At 58.8% G+C, this 27593-nt stretch overlaps 1 protein-coding gene across 3 annotated transcripts in view; it reads left to right on the top strand.

Annotated features, from left to right (window-relative positions):
- Positions 1-26945, top strand: part of BCL9L (BCL9 like) — a 69320-nt gene extending 42375 nt beyond the window's left edge. For 2 of the 3 annotated variants that reach the window (XM_054802798.1, XM_054802797.1), the window contains 7 exons: positions 12625-12988; positions 14727-14849; positions 16359-16569; positions 17335-17419; positions 17844-20238; positions 20702-20962; positions 22234-26945. In XM_054802798.1, the coding sequence (XP_054658773.1) occupies positions 12688-12988; positions 14727-14849; positions 16359-16569; positions 17335-17419; positions 17844-20238; positions 20702-20962; positions 22234-23393 (4536 nt within the window). In that variant the 5' untranslated portion in view covers positions 12625-12687 and the 3' untranslated portion in view covers positions 23394-26945. The remainder of the gene's footprint in view (positions 1-12624; positions 12989-14726; positions 14850-16358; positions 16570-17334; positions 17420-17843; positions 20239-20701; positions 20963-22233) is intronic. The other variant, XM_054802799.1, reaches the window with a different exon arrangement.
- Positions 26946-27593: the final 648 nt, after the last annotated feature.

A 27593-nucleotide genomic window follows, 5' to 3' on the forward strand; every position in this document is an offset into this window, starting at 1 on the left:
GGGGCAGCGGGTACTGAGGCTGCCCTGTGCTTGCGTGACCAGCAAAATGAGGACAAAGATTGTTTTGTCCCTCTTGCCCTGAATTTTTTTTTCTTTTCCTTTTTTGTTCCCGCCTCTCTTTTTGCCAGAGGTTACCCAGTTTCTTCCTTTTCCTTGTTGGAAGGGGAGATTGTGTTTTCTTTCAGGCATGCCGTCTTGTAAAGATGCACAGATCAAACCCTGCCCTGTCAGACCCGTCAGATGTTTTTACCTGCCCTCGTCTTGGGCCCTCTTGCTTGAGTATTTAGGGAAGAGCAAAATCCATCTGCAGGCTGCGCTGGTTTGTTGAGCAGAGCTGGCTGCAAAGTGGGGAGCACAGCACGTTTACGTTGACAGATCTATTTGTAGCCCTTTCTTTGAGAGCAGCCAGCCTCCTATTTGGGACCTGAAGTAGTGTTGTATTTAACTTGTATAGTGTGTCTTGAAGTGGGCTTGGCGGAGCTGAGTAAGAGTAGCAGGAGAGAGCGATCTGGGGGCACGGAAGAAAGCGATGCCCTCAGGTGGGAAATGGAAAGAAATGACAGAATAGTTATCTGGGAGTTGCAGGGGAGAAGGCTCCGGCTCTGAAAGCACGAACTGGGGTGCAGACTTGAGGAGCTGTGTGAGTCTGCTCAGGCTGCTGGTCAGCCCGGCTCTGGGAAAATTAGGGAGCAGAGCTAGCGCGGGATGCTGGGACACTGCATAAAAAAGAAACGGAGATGGGGACAGCTGGGAGAGTTGGTGCTGCCTGGTCAGAGAATTGTGCTGGCATGTATTTGTGCTGCTGAAAATGGGAAGCTTGAGTCTAGTCATGAGACGGGGGAAGAAGCTGTGGTATCGAGTGGAAAAGGACACATCTCCCACGTGTGTCGGAAGCCGGTCCCATAGGGTTCGAGCTGCGGTGGTTGGGCACAGCGGCACACATCTCAGCTGCACCTTCTCTCTGTCCGGACTTGGACTAATCCAGATGTTTGGGGCTGCACTCCGCAGCATGAGGGGTCCCGGGGAGGCAGCGCCGAGTGGTGGTAGGGGGATGTTTTCCACTTCTCTTTGCGCTGCTACGCTCCTGTGGACCAGCCAGAGCTGCTTCTGATGCTGGAGGCAGCACGTAGCGGCTGTAAGTCGGGCTGTTAGTCCAGAGTCAGGTCCCTGGCCAAGGGTTTCACGCGGGCGCTCAGTGTACACTTCAGTGAGCCGAGTCTGTTGTTGTGTACCCTGGTCCCATGCCCGAGGGGGCACGAGGCTCTGCTGGAAAGTCTGGGAGCGTGCCTGTGCCGGCCTTGCCTTGGCTTAGGGCTTCCCAGCGGTGCTGCCACTGTGTCAGGGATCGGCCCTGTGTCTTGGGGGTGTGAATTCGGAGCATCCCGAGTTCTCTTTGCACCGATGTGCTGGGGCTGGGAGATGCGAATCTGTAGGAGAGCGGGAGTATGTTGGAGCTGCTTGCTGCCTTGCTTATTCTTACGAGTTTCAGACCGTGGAGGCTTGGAAAGCAATCGCTGTTGTCGTTTCCCCCCCAACCCGTACCACGGCTGTGTTCTCACTGCTCACGTGTGTGTCAAGCTGAGGAGTTCTCAGGTTTCCCAGAAGCTCTCGGTCCCCGGTCAGCACTTGCACCCGCCATCAAAATGTGACTTTGGGGTGAGGAAAACCTGGTTCCTCCTGCTCCGGTCCCCCTGCAGCACATCCTGAGAGCGCAGCTGATCCTGCTGGAGACCCAGGTGCGGTGCTGGCAGCGCTCGGCAGCCGGCTCGCAGTCTGGTCTGCTGCACGCTGGTGTTGGCTGGCAGCTCTGTGCCTGTGGCTGTCTGACTGCATTTTGTACCCAGACAAATTGGTAGGAGCGAGGTTGCTCGGCAGGGCCACCGGGCACGCTGGCGTGGTGTTCCTGCGGCTGGGCTGGCCCTGTTTTCTGCCAGGGCCCATGGGAAGGGCCAGCAGCCACCGCTCTCCTCCTACCTGAGTGAAGGAGAGTGCGTGGCAGTAACGACCCACCCAGTGGGTAACTGCCAGTCCCAGGGATCTGCCCACACTTGCCTGGCCTCCCACAATGGCCCCATTGTTCCTGAGAGGGCAAGGAGGAGGCTGCCTGCAGCTCCCTGGGCATCATTAACCCTCTGTCTGCCAGCAGCGGGCTGCGGGGTGTGCGTGGAGCAGGAGGTCCGGTGGGCAGGTGGAGGAGCTCCTGCCACCTTTGGGTACGCAGAGGGGAGCTGCGGGGCAGCACCGGCATCTCGCTGCCAGCCGCCTCCGAACCCGCCGGTTGCTGCTGTTTTGAGGACAGCTAGCACACGCCCGTGGTGAAGAGGTGCACGGAGAGACAGGGCCCCGCTGAGCCTTGATTTCCTCTGACAAGGCGTAGGGAGGCTCTTTGCCTTCTTCCAGGCTGCTCGCTGCCGTGACCTTGCTTTGGGAGCAGCCCCAGCGCGGCCGCCAGCGGCTCTGTTGCTCTGGCCCTGACACGCGTGCCGGAGCAGGACGCGTCTTTAGGAACGGGACGTTTGGGGTGTCGGGGTGCTAATTCCAGCGGCTGAGGTATCGGTGTGGAAGCTGTTTAAAGCGATTCCAGTCTGATCAAAGTGCCTTCTTCCTTCCTGTCCTGTAACGTGATCGCGGACCAACGAGCTGCTCGTGGCCTGCTGTGGCTTCTGGTTCCTGTTGTTGTAGAGGCGCAGCCTCGGAGGGCGCAGGCATGCCTCACCGGTGTGCTCACGCTGCCGGGGTGCAGGCTCGGAGCCAGAGCCCGGTGTCTGTGTGCCCAAGAGGACAAGTACCCTGTCGCCAGCCAGAGGAGCTGGACACCCGCGTCCCTCTCTGCTGGCCGGGTCAGTGCTGCCCGTCTTTTGGTAGCGGTGATGCTTCCCCGCAGCTTTCTGCCACGCTTGCTTCCCCGTCAGCTGACTCCAGGGATTATAGGGCTGCCTCAGCACCCCTGCTCTGTCGCAGATTTCCTCTCCAGAATCCGTGGGATGAGGGAGAGGAAGAGGCATTTTGGCTGGCATGCCAAGACTGCGTACGGGAAACTTTCTGGCTGTCGGTCTTCAGAGATGTCGATCCCGGCATGTCTCGTGGCTTGCGAATCGGCTTGGTAATCCAGACGGCCGAGAACTTTGAAACCTAATAGATACTGTGCGAGCATTGCCAATTAGTTCTACTGCAAACCCCGCTGCTAATTCGCTTATATCGTAACCTAAACGGTTACCCTGCTTCCAAGACATCTGTTACCTCTGCTTCTCCCACTAGGTAGCCTTTGTGCTCTTCCCCCCTCCTTCGTGCCCTGGTCTTGGTTAACGCAATCACTTTTCCTTTTGATGCGTTCCATTTTTTTAAAATAACGGCGTTAACTAGAGTTGAGCACGGAGGGCCAAGGGCTGAGCTAGGAGAGCTTGATGGCCCCAGTTACTGTACGAAACTGGCAGAGCTTGATCTGGTTGAGCCCGGGCTCAAACACACACACACGCCCCCCGCCAAGGGCTGCAGTTAGTGAGATGGGACGATTTCTGGCTCTTTCTGCCTGTTTCTGGGGGGGTGGTTGGAGGCCAGGGTCAGGGTTAGGTCATTGTGTCTCTGGAGGAGCTCGGTGAGCTGCGGGGGGATTTGTATAAGGGCGAAGTAGCCCCTGGGACCTGGGGCTAGGTCGATGGGGAAGGCCGTGCCTCTCTGCCCCCACTGAGTGGGAGAAGCTGGGGAATTTCAGCTCGAGGTGCGGAGGAGGCTTCTGGGAGGTGAAGCGTGGTGAGGAGGTGGAGCAGCTGCCCTTTTGGGGTGCGCCGTGGGGAAACCCCTCTCCGGATCGGTGCAAGCCCAGACAGACTCTGATGGTAAAGCCAGGTGGGGAGCACGGGCTCCCCTCTCCTCAAGGTCTCTCCTTCCCGGGAGTCTCAGTACTGCCCGCAGGCAGCTGCCACCGCTCAGCGGCAGGATCTCCGCTGCCCGCGCCGATCCGATCCGCGCTGGGGAAGGTGAAGGGTTTCCCAGGGTGGAATTTCCTGCGAGGCAGATGCGTGGCCGCTTCCCCTCTGACCTTAAACCCCGATGTGCCTTAGTCATGATGGCATGCAAATACGAGGCGACGGGGTGGGGGCTGGAGAGAGCTGCTGGGAAAAGGAAGTGACCTCAGCCGGGGTTTAAATATAGAGCCCAGGCGTTGCTGCGTGCTGGGCCTGGTATTTATAATTCTGGAGGATTGCTTGGCGACTCTCTGCATCTCTTCTGCAGTCTGGACTGGCAGAGGGCAGTCTAGGGGCAAGGGGCCGGGGTAGCCGGCCTTGCTTTCCCCCCTCTTCCCTGCATGTCTCTGTCGGCTCCCCCTCCCCAGGTGCGCTGGGGTACGTACGTGTGCTAATGCACGCAGACACAGCGCTGGAATCTGGGTGGTTTGCTGGCCCACAGGTGCTCCAGGCTCTGCTTTTTGTGCAGGTGTCCTTTGTGGGTTGCATTTGGTGCCAGGACTGGGTGCAGAAACGGAGCCCCACTCTTCCCCAACTCACGTTGATTTTGAGAGCAGGCGGAGAACCCTGGGACGCCGAGTGATCTGAAAAATGTGCATAGTCAGGTCAAAGTAGGGCTGTCGGACCAAGCCTTCCTGCGCGTGGCTTAAAATGTCTTATCTCCTCTGCTGTGATCCTCTTCAAAGGCTTGTTACGCTGCTGGTCGTACCCTGCGGTGCAGCTGGGGTACACAGCGTTGAGAGGTGGCAGGGGTGTCCCTGCTACGAGGGTTTCCTGCCGAGACTCTGTCTGCAAAGATGGTGCCCTTTCTTCTTCAGACTGGAAAGCAGCCTGAGCTTGCATTGTCGGGCTCACAGGGAAGGCTGCTGTTTTGGGGGAGATTTTCTGCAAGGTGCTATAGGATATCTAGCCCTCACCTGCAGCACGCAACAGGCGTCTCGGTGCTGCCTTTATCTGAGGAAGCGGGGTAAGTGTCTGCTGCAGGGAAACGGTGCACGACTCTGCCCTCCAGCGCACACACACACCCCCGCACCCTGCGGAGCCCTCACCGCGAGGGCTGGGGTGAGGAGAAAGACCCTGGTCCGGGCACAAAGTCCCCGTGCCAGCCTGGGTGCCAGCCTGGGTGCCTCGTCGGTGGCAGGAGGTGCAGCGAGTTTGCCCGTGCTCAGCCCTGGCAAGGCTGTGGATGCCCTGGGTGACGGTGACACCTAGTGGCTTTGTCCCACAGTCTCCACCTCAGGCCCAGAGATGGGGCGCTGGGTGCGACACCCCGGAAAATCTGGTGATTTTGGACACCCGGCGTGAAGCTGGACCAGCACACGCAACAGACCCCGCAGCGCTCGGGAACCCTTACGTCTCTGGCTTGGAGACGGCGCGCAGAGAAGGGACCAAGCGCGATGTCCTTGTTGACGATGGCTAGTCCGTCATGGAGCCCTGCAGAGAGACTTTCTGCTAAAAAGAAGAGCAGAAACTATCGTATTAAAGCTGGGGAGTTCCTTGTGAAGCTCCGGCATCGCTGGGTTCCAGTCTTGCACACTGCTGGTGTCTCACGGGCTTCATTAGTTACTGCCAAAGGATCCTAAAGCACTTACTGAACTCTAAGACACGGCTGAAGGACCCTCCTCGTAGGCTTAGCTGCATCAGGGGTTTACCTGCCACGCGTGACTCTAGGCAGGACTTGGCTCCCTTGTGGTATTTGAGGGAGCGCTGGGTTTTCAAGGTCTCATCTGCGAGCCCTGCCAGGAGAGCCGGCGTAGCAGAGGGCAGCTCACCACGTAGACTTTTAAGCATTACTCACCCCATCCCGGGAACCCTAGTGCACAAACACAGTGGGAATCGCCCGAGGAGATCTTTTAATCCCATGTAGCAACTGCACAGGGAGGTCCGTGCTGTGGCTGTGCGTTGCAGCCTGCAGAGTTACCTGCCGTAATGGTTTTCCCAGGGAAACTGCTCCCTTCGTGTACAGGTGAGCTTGCCTTTGTGCACCCCAGCACACTCGTGCTGTTGTGGCCCAGGACAGTCTCTTCCTCTGAGCTGCGTATGATGGGACAGCCGGCGCTGAGCGGTTGAGGGGGTCGGATGCACGGTGCCTGCTGCAGAAGTGTTTTGTGGGATGTTGTTGTGGGAAGAGATCCTGCCTCAGAGGAAATCGAAGCTCCCTGAGCAGCAGCAGTACCTTTGGAAGAGATTTTTGGCTTTGCTCCCTGACCTAGTAGATGCCGTTACACCACTGCAGCCTGCCGAGCTGCAACGTGCAGGTACCCTGCACATGGGGCACCCGGCGCTTCCGGCAAGTCTCTCGCTGACCCGTGCCCCGCAGGTCGGACGAGCCGGTGTACAAAATAATTCCTCGTTATCGTCCCCATAGAGCCGCGTGTGACTGTCGAGTAATGTCTGGCACATGCAGGGTTTCTGTAGGGAGCGTGCCAGTTGGATTCGGAAGCTGGAAGGATCTGCAAATTCGGTGATAGACCTGGAGACTCCCTGAGCACAGGACAGGAAGCCGCTCAGCAGAAGAGCGGGAGAAGCTGTTGAGCTGAGGGCAAGGAAATGCTAAGAACAGTTCTTCTAACACCGATGGATTGAAGCTGCGGCAGGAGAAAGGTAATAGGGTGCGGGGCAGAAAGCAAACAGCATTCCTGCTTTACCTCGCGCTCTCTGAGCCTCAGTTTCCACCCGTGTTATGTGGGGATGTGTGTTTCTAGGAGGAAGGGAACGTGAATCTGAGGTTCTGTCCTACTAAAGACCTTTGAGAGTCGTGGCCAAGCAGCCCTGCTGAAATGCGTCGTTCCCGAGGCAGCTCCAAATGGCAGGAGATCAGCAGGGCCTGCCAAAATGTCTCTGAGAACTGGTAGGATTCAGCAGAGCATTAGGTTCTCTCCGCGGGTCTTTTAGAACCCTCCCGTACAGCTTGTGAGGGTGCCACCTTTTCCAGCATTTGAAAGGGCGTGAGAAGTATCCAAGAAATGAAGGGAAGACAAAACGGGCTTTTCTCCGGGCTATCCGTCTGAGGGTAGAACAACAAGATAATTTCATGACGCATTCAAAACAGACGACTCTTGTCAGCGGGAGCGTTGCCCTGCAGAACTCCCTTACCTCCCCGTGTCCCTGAGTCCGGCTGGCCGAAGCGAGGCTCAAATGAGAACAACTTGGGTGAGCGCTTCCGTGCCGGGGTTAGGGAGATGCTCCTGCAATCGTTGGTTGCTAAATAGCATGCTGGCTCGGAGCTGCGCTTGTCGGGCTCGTCAGGCTGTTGGAGCCCATCGCTGACTCTTGGCTGGAGCTGGCTGGGTGACAGCAGTGCTGTTTCACTACTGTTTTTCAGGGTTTTGTTTCTCACTGGAACAAACTCAAAACCCATTGAATGGTCTTGCGAAAAGGATTGTTTTGGAACAACCATTTTTGCATGGAAAAGGTCAAGTTTCTGATTCTGGTCTTTTTCTCAAATCAGAAATGATCCAAGAGTCTCGGACTTCAGAAATCTCACTTCCGGAAAGCTTGTCGTAGTCATTGCCCCCGTGAAATACTCTGACTTTAATGAAATAGTATGGTATTTCTTTAGAGGTGTTCCAACCCCTTCTGCTGTTAACCCTGGGAGGGCTGGTAGTCTAGGAGTGGTGTTGGGCAGCGTGCCCGTGATCTCGTCCAGGGGTGAGAGGTATTTCAGGAGGGGGCAGCGGGTCGTTGGGTCTCTCCTTTTGCTGTTCTCTGCCTAATGCCTTTCTTCACGAAGGCCTTGAACTTGCTTAGGGCTTCTCATTTCCAGAGCCAGGGTGTTCCACTTGAGTTTGTGGTGATGTCCACGGGACATTTTGGATCGGGCTCATCCCAGGACCGCAGCTTGTAGTGAGCGGGTGGGGGCTTACCAGTGTAGGCGATATGCTTAGAAGGCATTTGCAATGGCAACCTGGTCTTGTTTTCTTCCTGGACTGACCCAGTGGACAGGGGCCGGGTGACTTTCTGCTCGTTGCGTCTCTCTGTCATGACTCACCTCGTCTCCTGCGTTGGGTGTTTGTGAGCTGCGGGGCATGTCGGCACGGCTCAGGATGCCCGGGTTCTTGGTCCTCGCCGTGTACGCGCAAGTCAGTAGTCGTCTGGGTTTCGCAAGAGCTGTCCCCAGCATCTGATAGGTGGGAGGTGCGGGGAAGCTCCTTCCTTTTCGAATCGTCGTGACTCCGGTTTCCCGGCTTCCTCTCTCGCCCTTTCTCCCGATAGAGATAGCACGGCAGCAATGTCAGCCAGCACCAAGATGTGGAAGCTGCGGGGCAGGCAGGCTGGCAGCCGGGAGGCTTTCCTGCCCCATCGGGAAACGGGTGCGGGCTTCGCATTCTTGCAGCAGTGTTGGGAATCGCTGTTATCGTCCTTCGGAGCGAGCGGGAGCGTGATTCACCAGAAAGTCCTCTGGGAACGCAGGGGGGTTTCAGGTTTCTTGAGCTATCAGCTAGCAATTCCGGCATTGGGAATATGTCAGCCCAGTCTCTCCTGGCCCGGAGCTTCCTCCTCCCCCTCTGCTGCTGTTCAGACCGTGCTGGAGGAGACCTACTGAAAGCAGGTTTTGTTGTTTTGTTTTGAGGTTTCTTGTCTGCTAAGGTCCCAGTCTTTGATTTAAAGCTGTGGCTTTTCAGATGTACAAGGTGCAAATAGTCTCCCTCGGCATTGAGATGTAGCGCTTCGTTCAACAGATATTTTTTGTGCCTTCCGAGCCTCCCTCCCCACATGAGGTAGGCTGGGTTGTCCCCCTCGTTTAGTGGCGGGGGAATCGAGGCACTGAGAAAGAGTACGTCTCTCTCAGGGTCACTCATGGAATCGGTGGCAGCCGGGGGCAGAAGCCAGGAGTCTCGGCTCCTTGCTAGAACCACTGGGAATTAAGTTTGCTATTGTCTTTAAAACTGCTGGGCTGGAGTGGGTGTGTTGCTAAATTGCAGAGGGAGCCAGATTTCTATGCAATCTCCTTTTTGTCATGTTCTTTTCAAGATGTTTTGGATCGTTCGTCTCCCCGTATCTACTTTCTAATTAGTTCTCTTCTGTGGCCCAGATGTGTGGCATGCCTGCTGGAATCTAGTTTGAATCTAGGGGCGTGTGCAGGGAGCTTACAGGAATCGAGATGCCTATCGGCGTACTGCAACCAGACAGATGGGAGGCCGGGGTGGATCCCCGCTATGCATCTGCAACAGGATCCAACTGTTGCTACTCCCGAAAGCAGAGCAGAATCCACAGGCAGCTGCTTCTGGCCTTGCTCCCGTTAGGATTTGTGAGGGGTGTGCGGTCAGTCTCAGTCACGGCTGGAAGGGGAGGGCTTCCCAAGGTCGAGCCAGGGTCCCCGCCGTGAGCCCAGGGGGGCTTTGCATCCTGCCACTGGCCGAGGCAGGACGTCGGATGGCCTCCCTGCAGCACCAGCCTACTCCCGAAATGAAGGAAGAAGCTAGATGCCCTGAAAACATAACGTTCCGGAGGGACTTGGCGGCCAGTGGGGCTCATCCACACTGCCGGCAGCACCTGAAGGTTTCCTTGTGGTGGCTGCCAGGTCCTTCGGGATTGATGCGTGCATCCCCTGCCATCTGACCTGAGAGCTAGAGGGATGGGAGTGCATCTCGAGCGGTGGTCTCTGGACTCTGCAGGCGAGGTCCTAGCGGGGCCCCGGTTTTCTTTCTTCCTCCCTCCCCAGGGTACTCGCGTGCCTGTGCTATGCTGTACTAGGGTTGTGCTGCAGTGCTGCTGAGCATTCTCGTTTTCGGTGAAGCACTTTGGGATCTATTTCGAATGCAGTACAGTGTCCGTGCAGATGTGCCACAGGCAGGCCCGCGTCTCCCAGCTGATTGTTGATAGGGATGGCGGTGGTAGCACCGTTTCGGCTGGTCTAGCCGCACCCTGGCGTCAGTCGGTTTGTGACCCTCAGGACTGCGGTGCAACGTGTTGCAAAGATTGCCGAGTGCGGCGCAGCAGGCGGGGGCTCTGGGCCACCAGCAGCGGGAGCTGCTGCAGGGCTTGCTTTCTGGAATGCTGTCTGGCAGCAGCCTCCTCCAGCGGGGCCGAAGGCTCCCTGCGGCTGGCCAGCCAGCCGCTGCAGGCAGCGTGCGTGCTTAATGCTGCAGCTTGTGCCATATGGACCTTCTCCTCCTCCCCGCTTGCCCTCTCCGTGTCTCCTTCCCCGCTCTGCTCCCCTCCCCCTGCGAGCGGTTTGACAGAGCAATTGGGCAGGCACTGGGACGGCAGCTCTGACATAAATCTCTCCTGGTGTGGAATGAGGGGTATAAATATCCAGAGAGTGATGTGATCTTTCCAGCTGCTATTAATAGGTCCCCGGAGAACAAGAGCGAGCGAGCGAGACTGGCTGGCACTTAAAGGGCTAGCAACTCCCTTATGTGCTGTGAAAATTAATCAGCGCTGTGGCTCACCATCTTCCTCCAGGCTAGAGCAGAGCCCTCGCCGAGGTGCGTGGGGAGGAGGCGGAGGAGGAGGGAGCAACTAACGACTCGCTAGTTAGGAAGCGGTGATAGGCCAAGCTGTGCACGAACGATCCCTCTAACTAACTAGGAATGCCTGGGCGGGCTGCGCGATAGCGCTGTTTGTGCAGGCTGCTCTCGGTCCGTCGGTCAGGCGCCGTGGCGTGCCAGCCAGCCCAGCCACCGGCTCAGCCTTGCCTCGCAGGGAGGCAGGTGCCGAGAAGTCCCTTTCGCGGGCAGGGAACTCGCTGGCGGCGGATGGCAAGCTGCAGCCTGCGTGGCGCGGCGGTCGCCGTCTTTCGGGGATTACGGGTCTGCCGGGCGTGCTCTGCTCTTTGCTTGCGTGCCATTCTGGATACGGGTGTTTTGCCCTAGCAGAGCGAGCGCTTGGCTTTTGCCGATGGTATGTCTTCAGGCCCACCTTCGGCAAGCCAGGAGCAGCGCGCGTAGCGCTGCCGAGCTCTTGCGGCGCTATTTAGAGATGCGGGCTTTGGTCTGGAGCCAGTCCTTCCTGTCCCTGGGTGGCAGAAGAAATCTGTGCACGGCATCTGGCCTGCTCAATCCAGATGGGAGGAGCAGACCACAGGCCCAGTAACCCCAGTGTGCTGGGAAATTTCTCTGCCTGCACACGGGAAAGGTTGCGCCGTCACAAAACACATAGCAGATGTAAGCAAACAGGGAGTAATACCTCATCTTCCACGAAGACCTGGTTTACTCTCTTCCCTCCCTGCTCCCCAAGAAGTAGAGAAGACTGTGACGGGCAGCAGGGTCTCTGCAGCTTTGGGGTCACTGGCCAGGCTAGCGAGGAGGCTGTAGCAGAGGAACGTGGGGCCCCAATGCAGGAAGAGTTACACGCTCTAGATGAAGAAAGCTAGTAGTAGTTCTCGTGGGGATGCGCGTGTCTCTGCGCTGGGACTGTCTCCGAGGGCTTTGCAGCGAACGCAGTTCTGGCCAGGAAGAGTTGGTGTGTAAGAGCTGTGTCCGAAGGCCAGGGACGTCCTCTGCCCGCTCCGGTAGCCCCTGAGGTGGGGCTGGCTGATGTCCCACACCGCCTGTGCCACGTTGAAGAAGGCTGCTTGCTGCAAGTAGGAGGTACTCATAGGCCAGGAGGGATGCACCCTGCAATAACCAGGGTTGTCTGTTGAACTGAGGGTTGGTAGCAGCCTTCCAGAATGCGCGATGTGCTCGGGTATCGTGGAGCCACATCCCAGTCGCATCTAACGTCCGTGCAGAGCTCCGAGGGGAAGAATCCCAGCGCGAGCCTAAGAGACTCTGCCAAGGCAAATAGATCTTGCGAGGAGGGCTGCTGCAGCGTTGCTCAGCTGCATGCACATCCTCCAGCCCAGAAGCCTGCGCGCTCTGCCCTAACCGCCGCTTCCCTGGAAACGCGCTGCCTCAGCCTGCGGGGCTATTCGGAAAGTTGGGCTGGGTCTGGAGCAGGAGAGCCTCACCCTGCTATCCCAGCAGACCCGTGGCACGTTGCATCATCCTGCTGGGCTGGAAGCTGCCGCTGAAGTGGACGCTCCCTCTCACCCAGGGCCTTGGAGCAGGAGCTGGAACGGTCCCTCAGGCCCCTGGGAGAGACAGGGATACCGCTTAGCCGACGAATGCCTGCGCTTCCTGGCTCTGCCCTTGCCTTGTAACCCACCGCCGCCTCAACCGTCTCGGTCCTCCCCTGCCCCATCCCAGCTTTTTCTTTATAGGCTAGCACCAGGGCTGTTTTCTGTCTGCTCAGTTGTCTCCTGCGTGTTTCGCAGAGCGGAGGGAACTGGTTTAACAGCACAAGGAGTCCCTGAAACCAGTAGGGCACCGGATTTCTGTTCAGGGTCACAAAGTTCCCTGGGAGCAAAAATAGCTCTAAGGATCCTTCTGCTCACCAAAGGGCCAGGCTGGCGTGGAGCACCCCATTCTATCATGGCCTTGGAAACGAGGAACTCTCGTGTCCGTGCCTGTGCCTTGGAGTGCTGGCAAGCCTGCCGTGCCTGGGTGGGAGCTTGCTGCTTGCCCACACGCAGCTAACTGTGGAGCAGGGTCCTTTGCTCCAAAGGGCCAGGGCTAATTCCCGGCGCGAGCAGCTCTGGGTGATGCCTCGCCACAGGCTTTGTCTGGCCCTGGGACCAAGCAGCAGCCCCAGTGCCCCGGCCCTGGGCAGTGCCCTCATCAGCTGCGGGCACGTGAGGGGCACCGCGCTCACTCGCTGCCCTCTTCTCTTGCAGGTTTCTGACCGAAGGGCCTGGGAGCTCCCTCCACTGGCGCTGTGGGAAGCTTTAGCCAATCCAATGCACCCTGACAACAAACTGCCCAGCCATGGCAAGGCAGGCAGCAGCGGTGCCCCAGCCCAGCACCACAACGTGAGCCAAGCACCCACCTGCAACCTGGGCTCTAAGGGTGTAGGGGCGGGCAGCCATGGCGGCAAGGCCACTCAGATCTCCCCTGGCAACTCTGGACTGAAAAACAGCCAGAACACTGTCCCGAACTTCAGCTCCTTGAAGGGCAAGGTGAAACGGGAACGAAGCATCTCGGTGGACTCCGGAGAACAGCGAGAAGCCGGCACCCCTTCGCAGGACGCAGAATCAAAAGGTAATGCTCTCCTAAACCTTGCCTCAGCACGTCCTCCTCGCAGTTGCTCCAAGCGACCTGGCAGGACCTGGGATGGGAGCAGCTGTGAGCACCTTGGGTTTCTGTGCCGCAGCTTCTGTCCGGGCTTGTCCTGGCTGCCTCTGCGTCTTTGCGTTGCTGCTTGTCACATCCGCGGTTTTGGGACCAGAGTGGCTGAGCATTGTCTTTACATTTCGTTCCCTAAACTGTTTTGTTACACCAGCAGTCTGGGACTCTGGTTCTCGTGGGCTACCGAGGCCAGCTAAGCAAGAGCGTGGTTCACTGAAGCTGCACCCAACCCCTCTGCTTTGCAATGTGCAGACTTTCAACTCGGGACCGAGTTGAGTTGTTTTCTGTCTCCTTGCTGTTGGCAGAGAGCTGCCTTTGTGGTGTTCTTGCAGCTGCCCGACGACTCGGTCGTGGTTAGCGAGGAGGTGCTGTGAGGGTCGCTGTCTGAACAGTTCTGTGGTTTCGTCAGCGATGGATGACTCTTGTGTTACAGCACGTGGCTTCTGGAAAAGGGCTGAGTCAGTGCTTCCAAACCCTCTGGCTTCCCGGTCCTCACCAGCCTTCCCTGTAGCCTCTTGCGTTCCACCGTGCTCTGTGCTCAGCGGCTGCGTGGGACGCTTGAGGATCTTGCCGGGGGGGTTGTCGGAGGAGAGAAATCTCAGTGGTGCCCTTGGTTCCAACCAAGACTCGCACCCGGCCAACTGAAGTTGCGGTCCCCAAACGCAGAGCCGCTGTTCTGGCTCGTGCCTCAAAGCATTTGGTTTTGCAGCCAAAGCCGTGTTACCCGACTGGCTCGGGCCAGAGCTGTGCCTTGGAAGAACGGGTAGAACGTGCCCGGACAGACCCGCTGCCCCCAGGAAAGCTTTCTCCCCATTGCGTTGGGGGTTTGCTGCATGCCACCAATCCTAGGCATTTGTAGCTTTATCCCGGTAACTGGCCTGTAGCCCAGGCATCCACAGGAAAATTATTAAAACGGCTTGATCAGGAGTGCCTGAATCTCCTACGTTCCTGCTGCAGTGCGCTGACAGATCACGTGGATGTGGCCCAGAAACCACTAGATGATGTAAAAAAGGGAGGCCAGACAGTGTTATATTAGAATTACAGCACAGGACTGGAAGTTACCTGTCTTGTGTCTGATTCCTTTCCCCGCATTCCTGGGTGTCTTTAGGCAAGCTACTTTTTCTCCGAGCTGCATCAGCCCCATCTGAGAAATGGAGGGAGCGTCCAAGTTTACAGATGGCATAAAGGCCTCTGCCTGATTGATGTCTGCGAAGGGCAGAGTCTGTCCCTTGTTCCTACAAGGGATGTGAACGTGCCCTCCCGTTCCATTTTCAGGTTTTAATTGCTAAATCGCAGACCCCCTAAATTTAGGGTTAATGCCCAAACCTCCCCGGTTTGGAATTACAGTTGGACACGTCCTGTGTTTGCAGACCCCTTTCAGACAGTAAGAAATACATCTCGTTCTGAACCGCTAGCTCTCACAGGGGAGTCTCACCGGGTCTGGCTGCAAAGACGAGGAGCTCAGACCCGAGCGGGCGCTTCGGGACCTTTCCCGGGGCTGGGCGGATGCTGGTGCAAAGCTTCTCGTGCAGCGCGTGCCGGCTGGGTTGGCAGTGCTGGCGTGCAGCACGCAGCTGGGCAGGCAGGGTCCCAGCCTTCCCAGCCCCTGCCAGGTCTCCTCAGCTCTTCTGATGGCTCTGTCCCTTTGCAGGTGAGGTGGCTCCCCGTAGCAAGCGGCGGTGCGTGCTGGAAAGGAAGCAGCCGTACAGCGGGGACGAATGGTGCTCTGGGCCGGACAGCGAGGAGGACGACAAGCCCATCAGCAGTGCCCACAGTGAGCATCTACCTCCTTACCAGCTCAGAAGCGTGAATAAAGCCAGGTCCCTCCTGCAGCTCAGCAGGGCAGATGGCGCGGCCACCTCTAGCTTTGCCTGCCTGTGCTGACTTAGCCGGGTGTGCGGCGTGGCGGGCCATTGCAGTTGGCGGTCCTCGCGCTGTGAGAGTGTTCACGGCCGTGCAGTGAGATGTGGGACCTGTTTTGTGGAGATGCTGCCCAGATGCTGGAGGGGAAGCTGTCGAGGTCGGATGTCCCTGCTGTACATTGCTCTAGCCACACCAGCGGCAGAATTGCCGTCTTGAAAGCGTGCCTGGCTTAAATCCGGTTAAGCGTGCCTGCCGTGGTCACGGCGGCAGCCAGACCATGCGACGTGCATTGCCCTTGTCGCAGCAGCTACATCTGTGCCAGGCCATCCACCCGGCTCTCTGCAGCTGTGCTTTAAAGGCAACTGAGGCTAAAGAGGCTCTCGGGGTCTTGACTGTGGTTCAGGCAGGGCTGAGCTAGCCAGGGTGCGCACCTACACAAACTGTAGGTCTCTCCTGCTTTCCAAAAGCATCAAAACTCTGATTTTTTTTGTATCTAGAGTTGAGTTTATTTTCAAATCGCAACAGGGAGAATATCTGAGAGAACAGGGCAAGGTCCTGTGGGACCCTAGGGCTGCAGCTGATGGAGAACACTGAAGCGTGTAACACCAAGTAGAGGGTGGCCTGCTGCCTGCCGGTGCACCGTAGCCATCCTTTCCAGGATGTTCCCTTGTGCTCCTCTGCACAGTCTGCAGCCCTCGTGGGAAGGGATAGTGCCGCCTCCCTGCTCCAAGATCTGCCTAATTAGAGCTGGTCCAGGTGGGGCTGTCCAGGGGCAAGGGCGGGCAGCGCGGCAGCACGTGTGTCCTCATGCCGGATTTCCAGTGGTGTCTCTCCTCTTTAAGTGCTGCTGGGCCGGGGCCGGGCTGCTGGCAGTGGGGTACAGAGGGGCTGCTGGGAGGTCTGTGGCCAGAGGCTGGCGGGAGGAGAACTGGCGAGCCTGCCTCGGGAGGCGTCGTGTGAGGAGCTAGGCAAGAGGAAGGCACTGCCTGCTCCTGGCAATCGCGATGCTTGTCCATATTAATTAGGAATATTCTCTAATAACAGCTGACAATTAATAGTCACCGCTCCGGTGGACAGCATCCCCTCTTCCCCCGCGCTCGGGGTGTCCGTCAGGTCCGGCGGGCAGGGAGAGGAGGAGAGCCCCGGCCCCGTGCTGGGGCACCGGGAGGAGGCAGCCCCGGGGCAGCGGCCACCCAGGCGGTGGGGGACAGCCGGGCGGGTGCTGCCACCTGCCGCTGGCCCGGCCGGGCAGCGGCTCTTCCTCTGCCCCGAGCTCGGCCGTGCCCAGCCCTGCCGCCCCGCAGGTCTCTGCCCCGGCTCCCTCCCTCCTGCCTGCACCTTCCCGCCGTGCAGGCAGCAGGGGCTGCCCGGGCTCTCCTGCCGCGCTGGCTTCAACACCTTCTCTCCTGTGCTCCCGCAGATTGTAATGTAGCAGATCCTGCGATGTCCACGGCCTCGCAGCTTGGCCCAGGGTCCAACCCGCTGCCGAACCTGAACGAGAGCGGTTCTTCCAGCGTGCCTCACGGTGCTGCCCCTGGCTTACGGTCAGACGCTGCAGGAGGCGGAGGTGGCGGGACAGGAAAGCAGCCTTCACAGTTCGTTTACGTCTTTACAACGCACCTTGCTAACACGTAAGCAGTAAACCCCGTGCGTCCTCCGCTGGCGCAGGGCCGGCCTGTCGCACCTGCCTGCTGCGTGCTGCGCTTGAGTACCAGAGAGCTGGGCAGACCCACGTTGCTTTGGTTGCACAGAGCAGGTCCCCCCCGCCCCCGAGGTTCAGGAAGTTTGCTGGCAGCTACTGCTGGTGGGAAAACCTCGTCTTAAATGCACGCTTCCTCCCAGCGATGCCCAGCGCTGCGTTCTGCGACACGTGCTGTCGAGTACATCTGGTCAGCGTCCAACGAAAAGATTCACCCAAAGCAGTATGGACTGCTGGTCTGATTCGGAACTACCTAAGGGGCTGGCTGTCACGGGGAGTGCCATCTAACACTTGGTGTTCTCCGCTCGATTCCTCCCTTCTGTCTTGCATTGTCTCAGCCGCAGATTCTTAGCAAGGCTGTTGAGTTTTAGAGCTCTGCTATACGACAGGTTTGGTGCAGTAGGTCCCAGAGCATCTCGGCGGCAGGCAGCAGCAGGCACAAGGCAGAGTCGAGTGCCTGTCACGGGACGTGGGAAGAGGGAAATTCCAGGGCAAGCGATTGTCAGCTGGGGAGCCTCACCGGGGCCTGTGCAGGACATATGGGAGGACTCTGAGAGTATCCACCCCCCTTCTCGGTGACCTCCAGAGATTTCCCTCTTCCCGCAGGGCTGCAGAGCGGAGGTGGCGCATGGGGCCTGGGATGGGTGGGATAGGGGGCACAATGCCTGTTCTTGAGTGGTTTGTGCTCTCTCCCCAGGGCTGCAGAAGCTGTCCTGCAGGGCCGAGCTGACTCCATTCTGGCCTACCATCAGCAGAACGTCCCACGGGCAAAGCTAGACCAGGTATACCAGCTGTGAACCAGACGCCCCTGTCGGCACGTGCTGCTGACCGCTGACCCTTCCCTTCTGACGTGGCCGTTCCCCGCCCCAGCTCTTGGCTCAGCTGTGGAGGAAGGGGTTGTCAGAATGCCCTTCCAGTGGGGAGGGAAGCCGCTTTGCTGCGGAACCTCTTCGGAGTGAGTCCTGGCTGCTGTCAGCTGCGAAAAGTTTTGGACGGGGCATGGTATGCGGCCCCGCAGCCACGTGGGCAGAACACCTGATGGTGCCTTTCCAGGGCGTCTAATGGGGCCCGCTTCTTCCCCACAAGGAATGAAGGCCGCATGCCACGGGGCATGTTTTTGGGACAGAGGGGTCTCCCGCAGGGTGCAGGGAAGAATGCCTACCCAGGGGTTTTCCTGCTCATGTTTATTTCCCTTTTCCCTGCCAGGCACCGGCTCCTAAAGTGCTGGGGGTTGCTGAGCCACTTCCAATTAACCCTCCCGCGGCCAACACGCCGCAGTCCCAGCCACCGGCACCTCAAGCGAGTCAGCCACAGCCGCAGCCTCCCCCGCCGCAGCCCCCGCCTCCGCCTCAGACCATCAGTCAAACACCTTTGCCTGCGCCCAGCAGCCTGCCCCAGGAAGGGACGAGTGAAGATGTCCGGAGGGATCTGACTCCCAACTCTTTGGGGAACAACAGCGGCAGCAACCAGCCTGGAAGCAACCACCCAAATACGCCCACCGCGTCTGCCAACACCATGCAGCCCGGGCAAGTGGACTCCTCCGCCACGTCCAGCTCCAGCCTCCTCGGGGAGGGCCCGGGTCCGGGGATGCCGGGGAACGGGCAGGCAGGCCTGGGCCCCAGGAACCCCATGAACTCGGAAGGGCTCTCGAAGGAGCAGCTGGAGCACCGGGAGCGCTCTCTGCAGACCCTGCGGGACATTGAGCGTCTGCTGTTGCGCAGCGGGGAGACCGAGCCCTTCATGAAGTCCAGCCAAAACGCGGGTGAGGGCGGGACTGCCCCTCAGCCGCAGGCTGCCCCTGCCCAGCCCCCCGCGCCCCCCGCCAGCATGAAGAAGTACGAAGAGCCTCTGCAGTCCATGATCTCCCAGACCCAGAGCCTCGGTGGGCCCGGTCTGGAACACGAGGTGCCCCACCACCCAGGCCCTGACATGGGGCAGCAGATGAACATGATGATGCAGCGACTGAACCAGGACAGCCTGACACCAGAGCAAGTGGCCTGGAGGAAGTTGCAGGAAGAGTACTACGAAGAAAAGCGACGGAAAGAGGAGCAGATCAGCATCCATGGCCGGCCCATGCAGGAGATCATGATCCCGCAGTCGATGGGGAGCATGATGATGCGTGGGCCCCCGCCGCCTTACCACAGCAAGCCTGGAGAGCAGTGGCCACCGGGGATGGGCAGCCAGCTGCGGGGACCCATAGATGTGCAGGACCCTATGCAGCTGCGGGGAGGGCCACCCTTCCCAGGGCCCCGGTTCCCTGGGAATCAAATGCAGAGAGTCTCCGGCTTCGGAGGGATGCAGAACATGCCCTTGGACGCTCTCGGGCCCATGAACGCCATGCAGAGGCCAGTCAGGCCCGGCATGGGATGGAGTGACGATATGCCTCCTATGGGAGGCCCCGGGAACTTTCCGCAAGGCACCCTGCCCTACCCATCAGGGCAAGGGGACCCCGAGCGGTTCATGAACCCCCGTGCCAGGGAGGAGATCCTGCGGCATCAGCTGATGGAGAAGCGCCCGGTGGCGATGCAGAGGCCCATGGGCATGTCCGGCAACTCCATGAGCCAGGGCATGGAAATGGAGAGGATGATGCAGGCTCACAGGCAGATGGATCCATCCATGTTTGCTGGGCAGATAACGGGGGACAGCCTGAGCAGCGCCCCGATGGGAATGGATTTTGCAGGCACTCGAGGGATGCTGAGTCCCCCTATGAGTCAGTCGGGCCTTCGGGACATGGACGCGCCCATGGGCCCTGGCAACCTCAACATGAACATGAACGTCAACATGAACATGAACATGAACCTCAATGTCCAGATGACCCCGCAGCAGCAGATGATGATGTCGCAGAAGATGAGGGGCCCCGATATGATGGCCCACCAGGGTATGAGCCCTGAGGAGCTGGCCAGGGCGAGGGCTCAGAATGGCAATGGCAGCGCAATGCTGGGGGGACCCCAGAAAATGATGATTCCCTCCCAGTTCCCCAGCCAAGGACAGCAAGGCTTCTCGAGCGGGCAAGGGCCTTACCCCAACATGCCCCAGGAGATGGGCAGCGGCTCGGACATGTTCAGCCCCGAGCAGGGCGCCATGCCCGTTGGGAGCATCGGTGGCACCACCAGGCTCAGCCACATCCCTCTGCCTCCAGCCTCCAATCCCGCTCCCACGCAAGCCGGGGGGAACCTGGCCAACATGCACCCAGCACCTTCCCGGGGGCTGGGCCGCCGGCCCTCTGACCTCACCATCAACATCAGCCAGATGAACTCCCCCAGCATGGGTCACCTCAAGTCTCCCACCCTCAGCCAGGTGCACTCGCCGCTGGTCACCTCCCCCTCTGCCAACCTCAAGTCCCCACAGACGCCCTCGCAGATGGTCGGCATGCCACCTTCCAACCAGTCCGGACCCCTCAAGTCCCCCCAGGTGATGAGCTCCTCGCTTAACGTCCGGTCTCCAACCGGCTCTCCAAGCCGCCTGAAGTCCCCTTCTATGGCCGTTCCTTCCCCTGGTTGGGTGCCGTCTCCCAAAGCCACCATGCCCAGCCCAGGAGTCAACCAGAGCAAGCAGACTCTCAGCATGAACTCGTCTACTTCCATGGGAGGACTGGATCAGGGTATGCCGGGTATCTCGTGCGGGAGCGCGCCTGCCTGCTCGGTTTTCGCGAGCGTGCGGGCAGTGTTTCTCTCCAGCCCGCGAGGAGCGGGGAGACTCTCGCGCCTGTGCGTGCCCTTAGGTCTCACCGAGCGAGTCTTTTTTTCCCCGGGAGTGTCCTAGCAGGGCCTTTTTCAGGTAGACGGGAGGGCGAGCGGAGCAGCTTTTTACTTCGAGGCCGGCTTGCGCTCTGTGACACGGGCAGCAAAAGCTGCATCCGTGCTGGGCAGCTGGGGGCAGTTTGGAAGTCCGTCGCCATCCTGGAGCCTCCTCAGAGCCCAGAGGGCGCTGGGCTGTGCCAGCTCGGCGTTTCGCGGCCTCCTCTGGTCACTGCCGTCGGAAGGAGGGGACGGGGTTGCTGTCTGACGGGAGCAGGCCGCGGTGCACGGGCAGTGCTAATAAGCTGGTCTCTCTCTTGCTTGCAGGTTCTCTCCCTCCCGGGCCTCGGAGCAGCTCTTCCGCACCAGCCAGTAACACCTCTAGCACCATGAATCCCAACATGCCTTTTACTTCCTCTCCAGATCCATCCCCTTCCCAGAACCCCCTCTCGCTGATGATGTCCCAGATGTCCAAGTATGCCATGCCCAGCTCCACACCGCTTTACCACAATGCCATCAAAACCATTGCCACCTCTGATGACGAGCTGCTGCCGGACAGGCCGATGCTCCCGCCTGGAAGCATGTCAGGTACGTACTTTTGGGGCTGGGCTTGCGCAGAGTCGGACAGCAACCCCGACCCCCGGGCACCAGGCAGAGGAGGCATTAGAAACTCTGTCTTCCCACCGACCACCATGTCAAATAGCTTAAATCTGCCCTCGTTCGTAATAGTCTGCTCGCTCGTCCAGGCCGTCTGTCAGCTTTTGGCTTGGGTGTGTTGCCTGGAAGGACATGAGCCAGTCTGGCGTTCGGGGCACCCTTCTTCCAGGAGCTGCGGAAGTTTTTGGAGCTCCCTTTACCCTGCGCAGATGTGTTGGCCCTGGATTTTCATGGCTCCCGGAGTTGTCTCAGGCCCAGGACTTGGAGGCAGACGTCTGCTGCTTGGAGCCCTTGTGTTCTTGTGCAGCAGGACAGGGGCACCCTGAACGGGATTTGGGAGTCTCATGCTTTGAGTGGAGCCCAGGTGCCTGCATGGGCGAGGCTATGTCGTAGCGTAGTTGTGATTTCAGTAGGCAGCAGCCAGATACGCTCCGCTAGCCGCTGGCACTGGTGAGGACAGCTAGGCAAATGAGTGTTTTTAGTCACTTGGTGACCAGCCTGAAGGGGAATTCCAGCATGCCGTACCACTTGATTTAGGGGTTTGAAGCTGTCTGACAAATATTTTTAGCAGTTTTCAAAATGAAAAATCAACTTTTTGACTCTTTCACTGCTGAGTAGTCACTCGGGTTGACCGCAGGCATGCAAATGCATTGGCTCCCTCCTAACCCAAACGCCTCCGCAGGCGCTGATCGTGCCGCTGTTCCGACGAGCGCGGTCCTCCCTCCCGGGCAGCACCTGCGTCGGGCTGCCGACTCTTCTGCCTTTTTTTCCTCCTCGTGTGGTCAGAGGAGGTTGCCGGGTGGCTAGCGCTGCGGGCAGGCGGTGGTGAAGGGTCGCTTCTCAGTGCCTTCCAGGCAGCTGAGCGCCCAGCTGAGATCACGGTGTAGGGCTGTCCCAAGGCGCAGAGCCAGCCGGGACGCCCAAATCGGCGGGCTGCAAGGAGCTGCAAATCCAGCGTGGGACTGGATGAAGCTGGACCAGCTCTCTGCTGCTCACGGGCTTGGGGAGCTGGAGTCCGGGGCGCTTTTTCCTGCCATCGGTGCTTTGCAAGCCCACCTTGTGGCTGCTTCCTGAGCGTCACGCTCTGCGCTCAGGGCTATCTGAGCAGGAGCGCTCGGCAGGCTTCCAGGGCGCGGGTTTTGCAGCCCTGAGGAGGCCTGCAGGCAGAGTTAACTCTTCTTCTCTCTTTTTCCTCTGCTTAGGCGTGACGGGGAATCAGCCGAATCAACTGCACTTGAACTCTGTGGGGCCGGGATCCTCTCAGAGCCCCATGGGAATGAACCTGCCTGGTCAGCAACCCCTCTCCCATGAACCGCCTCCCACCTCCATGATGTCCTCCCCGAACCCTCTGGGCTCCAACATTCCTATGCACCCGAGTGCGCCGGGGGCGGGCGTGCCCCCCCAGAACCCCATGATGCTGCCCCCGGGGCCCCAGGACTCATTGAACCAGCAGTGCGGCCCCGTGCCCAACAGTTCGCAGATGATTCCTTCCAACCAGCTCGTGTTCCCCCGCATGCAGCAGCCCCACAACGCCATGCCGTCTCCTGCCGGAGGCATGCCCATGGCCCCCGGCGGGGGAGGCGGCCCTGGGATGCAGCAGCATTACCCGCCGGGGATGCCCTTGCCGCCCGAGGACCTCCCGTCCCAGCAGCCCGGCCAGCTGCCCCCTCAGCAGCACATGATGGGCAAGAACATCCCTCCTCGGATCGGCGAGCCCTACCCACCCGTGCTTCCCGGGGTGGCGTCGGTGCTGAACGACCCCGAGCTCAGCGAGGTCATCCGCCCCACGCCCACGGGCATCCCCGAGTTTGACCTGTCCAGGATCATCCCGTCGGAGAAGCCAAGCAGCACCTTGCAGTATTTCCCCAAGAGCGACAGCCAAGCGCCCAAATCGCAGCCTTCCAACCTCCACCTCATGAACCTGCAGAACATGATGGCTGACCAGCCCCCGGTGCGGCCAGGTATGAACGCCCCCAGCCTCCCCGGGCAGCAGGGCGTGCAGAGGGGACTCAGCATGCCCATGTGCCATCCCGGACAAGTGCCCATGCTGGGCAGGACAGGCATACCGCCCCAGCAAGGCATGATGGGCAACAGCATGCACCAGGGCATGATGTCTCCACAGCAGAGCCTGATGGCCCAGCAGAATTTCATGCTGATGCAGGCCAAGCAGAGGAGCATGTCTGTGTCGGGGGAGATGTATGCTCAGACAGGACACATGATGTCACCTCAGGGCTCGCTCATGGGGCCCCCGCCTCAGCAGAACCTCATGGTCACGCACCAGATGAGGCAGCGGAGTGTCTCCCTGGACAGCCAGATGAGTTACATCCCCGGGCCTGGGAACATGGCGAACCTGCCTTTCTAACCCCGGCTGGCGCTCAGGGGTCGGGGGGGACGACGGGGGGGACGGGGCTGCCTGTACAAACCTTTTTAGACCTTTCTTCGGGGGAGGGTTGGGGGCCAACGCCGGTGGAGGACGCCACGTGGGATGCTTTTCATATCGGATTCGCCTCTACACAGAAAACCAGATGTGCAGTAAACTTGATGTGAATTGGGTTTCTTTTTCCTTTCTTTTTTGGGGAAGGGGAGGGTGGAGGGGCCGGGAGCAGGGCTGCTACTTTGAACCCTGCGTGGTGACCAGGGACGTCCAGACCCTGTGGCAGTTTGTAAAGTTTTCATTTACGGTTCTCCTCCGTCAAGGGTTTTTCTTTCCCTTTTTTTTTCCCTCTCTCTCTTCTTTTTTTCCTTTCCTTTTTTTTTTCCCCTTTGTTTTTCTCTTTTTCTTTTTAAGCAACCAAAATGTGCAAGAGGGTTTTTGGAACTAGCTGTAAATAGGTCGCTGGGAAAGGCAAAACTTGTGCTGGTTTTTAATTGTTCTGTATTTCTGTGTTTTAATAGAAGCCTCAAAACATGTTTTAAAAAAAAAAAAAAAAAACAGAAACAAAAAACATGGTAAAGGCAACAGTGTACAAGGATTGAAAACTCTCCTTGGGGTTGCAGGAGGATCCCCCAGGGTGCACAGGGCATTGAGAGATCCCATTGTAGAGTGACTCTGTGTCAAACCTGTGTTGTTCACGCGTCTGAACGGTTTGCATGTGCGAGGTGTATAGTTTCACGCAGATCTCAGGCCCCTGCGGAGGCTGTGCCGAGTACACGAACACGACCAACGACCGAGGACCGTCGGGGAGGTCAGACCGGTGGCCCCGGCGAAACGTCGTCGGAGCGGCGCTCATCCGGTAGGGCAGAGGCCGTGGCATCACGGGATACAGCTGTGGCTGGGACGGGGAAGATGCCGGCCCTTCGGCTGGAGAAGCGTCGAGGATCTGGGCTTCGCAGATGATAACGCGCTGGACCTGAAAGTCTCGACCGGCCGTGTCGCCTCTAGTCCCTTCTCTTCCCTTCGCGCTGCGTCCCCTGTGGGGCAGGGTGCTGCGGTGTGTGGGGATAGATGGGCTCCGAGGTGCGCGAGGCGATGCATTGCTGTGTTTCTGGGAGAAGCTAGCTGGGAACCCTGCTCTTTTGCAGCCTTCCTGCGCCAGTCCTTTACCCGCCCATTGCCATCCGCGACTGCGCCGCGCCCCCTCTACCTCTGCCGTTGAATGCTCTGCCAGGTCTTCCTCGTGCTTGCTGGTCCTCCTCCTCCGGAGTTTCACCGGCGGTCTTCGCTCCATCTCGCCCTGAGCTACCGGCAGCAGCCCTGCCCTACTGCACGATGGAGGTCCAGCCGCTGAAGACAACCTGTCCCTGCGTGCGACGCTCCGTCTCGGTATACGAGTTGTCTCGTACAGCGTCAGCGGCGCGGCCGACCTGCGCTTTGGACGGAAGAAGTCGAGGTTGTGTTGCAGCCTCTCGGTCCTCGGCTGGCGGAAGCGTGCCGTTCGAACAACTCCCGGCTTTTCTGGATGCGCTCCACCCTCCCCGCTCTCCACTCCGTAAGGTCTTCCTGCACGCGGCCCTGAAGGTCTTTCCTGTATTTGTTCACGGAGGGGGCTGTGAGGTGACGCGCGTGCACTTCTGCGCACACTGCAGCGTCTCTGGACCTCCGCGGGGACCGCGTTCCAGCATGGTGTACCCTATGGGTATCCAACGATGAACTCAGGGCACGCGATTGCCGGAGGAGCGCCAGTTGGAGGATTATCTCTGCAGAGCCAGACTTTTAGCGTACTACCTCTCTCGTAACAGAGCTCACCTTTCCCTACTTCCTACTGCAGAGAGGAGAGGGCTGTCGGAAAGGGAGATTGCCAAGTAGCGAGCGAACGGCAAGGCTTTTTATCACGTTGCAAGCTGTTCGGAAAGGCCGGCAGGCGCCGAAACGTCAGCCCAGCGGGCCGTCTTGATCTGATCCGCAAGAAGATGTCCGGTTAGGAATGCCTTGAAGCCTTGGAGTGTTTTGTAGCGAGCAGTACTGGGTGGGAAGCATGGGTCCGGACTCGAGGAAGGATTTCGCTCTGTGGTCTCCTGCTTTGTGTGGTTTCGTTGTGTACGATGTGAGCGAGCAGCATTTTCGGAGATGGCAAAACGGGAACAATCCCGGGAAGTGCTCATCCCTGCCTTGGCAGTTGGAGCGGAGGAATAACCTTTAGGCCAGGCTAATGAAGCGTGCTTTGGAGCTGATGCGGGAGCTGGTTGGATTCTCCATCCTTTCAGAGCGTGCGTTTCACGTGGGAGGATGTGGCTCGAACAGATGTAGCTCTTTCTAAGCTTGACTTGCCTGAAAGGCTGTGGCTTCTCTTGGCTGCACTTCGGGGTGTTGGCTGCTGGTAGTTTCTCATAAACATCCAAATACCAATGCCAGCCCCAAACCTTGCTCATCGCCCACCAGCTAGTCTCGGTTAATTTGAAGCCATAATACTTTCTATACGGAAGTTTTTTTTGTTTGTCTGTAGACGGCTGTCGTTTTAGCCCAGTTGAGATCTCCACCTGTCCGTACCTCCCCGTTGTCCCTTTTGCCCAGCCCGACCGAGAAGTCGCCTTTGGGGCTTGCGGTCCTCGCTCGTGTCGGCAGCACGTCGTCCCCGCGTCAGCTGTCGCCCGCAGGCTGCTGCTCACCGCTCCGCAGCGCTAGGGAGGTCGGCACTGCCCGCTCGCAGGGACGGGCGGCACGCTGCTGTTTCTGCCCGGCGCCAGGAGGAAGACCTGTCCTTCGGTGACAAACGAGTAAGCAGTGAAGCCTTTTGACTCAGCAGGCCTGGATACAAAAGGGAAAGCCTGACGCTGGGTCAGAGCTGGGGACTTGGGAGCAGGAGCCGGTGCTCTTCCACAAAATCCCACCGCCCTGGAGCCGGCCCTACCCGTACCGCCGCCATGGCTGAAGGACGGGGAGAAGAGGTGCTGCCCAGCACCCCTCTGCCCCGGGCGCTGCTCCCGACCACGTCCGTGAACAGCAATATGGCAGGAGCTTCTCTGGAAGCTCAGTAACAGCCAGTCCTTGTTAGACCTGGGCAGGGTTTGCTGTCAGCCGGTTGCCCGCTGCCGTGAGCTGTGTCTAGTCTCGTGTCTCGTAGTTTATTGCTCGGCTTCTCAGCTTGAGTTCTGTGTACTGACTCCACCTAATCACAGTAAAAGGTTTGCCCATGTTTCAGCCATGACTTCGCCGTGTTTTTCCAGCTCCAAAAAAGCGAGCGCTGGGAAACCGCATCTTTCAGTACGTCAGATAATCACACACCCGGAATTAGCTTTCACGTTGAGGTAATGGTGACTGACCTGTTCTCTGTCATCCCATGGAGAAACTTCCCCAGTCATTTTGTACCATTATATAAATATATATATAAATATAAATATATAAATACAATATGTGAAGACATCTTATTGGTTTTTATTTGAAACAATTTTTAGGCTTGTTTTTGGGTATCTGTGCTGCCTGTAATGTATTGACCTGTTTTATAGGTGCCTTTTTATTAAAAAGACAAATTTCAAAACCTGACCCTGTGCCTGTCTTCAGTGGGCTGCCTGATTTTCTGCGGGGCCGCAAGCAGGTGAGCTCAGCCCAGCCCCGGGAGCCCAGCGAGCATCACCTGCGGCAGGTTGGGGCTGATTGCAGGGGCTCAGCTGGCCCTGTTGGAGAGGAGCGGAGCAGAATGGAGCAGAGCTCTCCTGGATTGCAGGAGTCACCCGTGCCAAAGGTATGCCGAGACTTGGCTGCGGTTGGAGTTTTCTTCCCGTGGAGTTCGGGCAGCCCCCTCTCCTAGCAGGGTCAGCTGTTTGGGGTTGGTCTGCGTGAGGTGGGCACTTCGACCCTCCTCGGCCGCTTGCGTGCTGCTGGCTCCCCGGCACCGAAGGAGACCCAGCCACGCAGCTCGCAGCGGCGTGTTACCGTATCGTGGATTTTGCTGCCCAAGCCCAGGCTGTGCTGGCTTGTTCTCTCCCCCCATCCTCTAGCTCCTGTGGCTTGAAATGGATCTTCTTTTCTAGCCGCTGCAAACAATTAACAGGAGGCAAACAGCCTCCTTTCCCCCCGAGCCCGCTGCTGGTCCCTGCTTCCATGGCTGTTCCTGAGCGCGTCTGCTCCCAGCTGCTCGTGCCCGGCAGGAGAGCTGCAGGCCCCCACGCAGGGGTAGGTGAGGGA

The sequence above is a fragment of the Grus americana genome, chromosome 24 (assembly GCF_028858705.1).
Source record: "Grus americana isolate bGruAme1 chromosome 24, bGruAme1.mat, whole genome shotgun sequence".
In the NCBI taxonomy this organism is placed as follows: Eukaryota; Metazoa; Chordata; class Aves; order Gruiformes; family Gruidae; genus Grus; species Grus americana.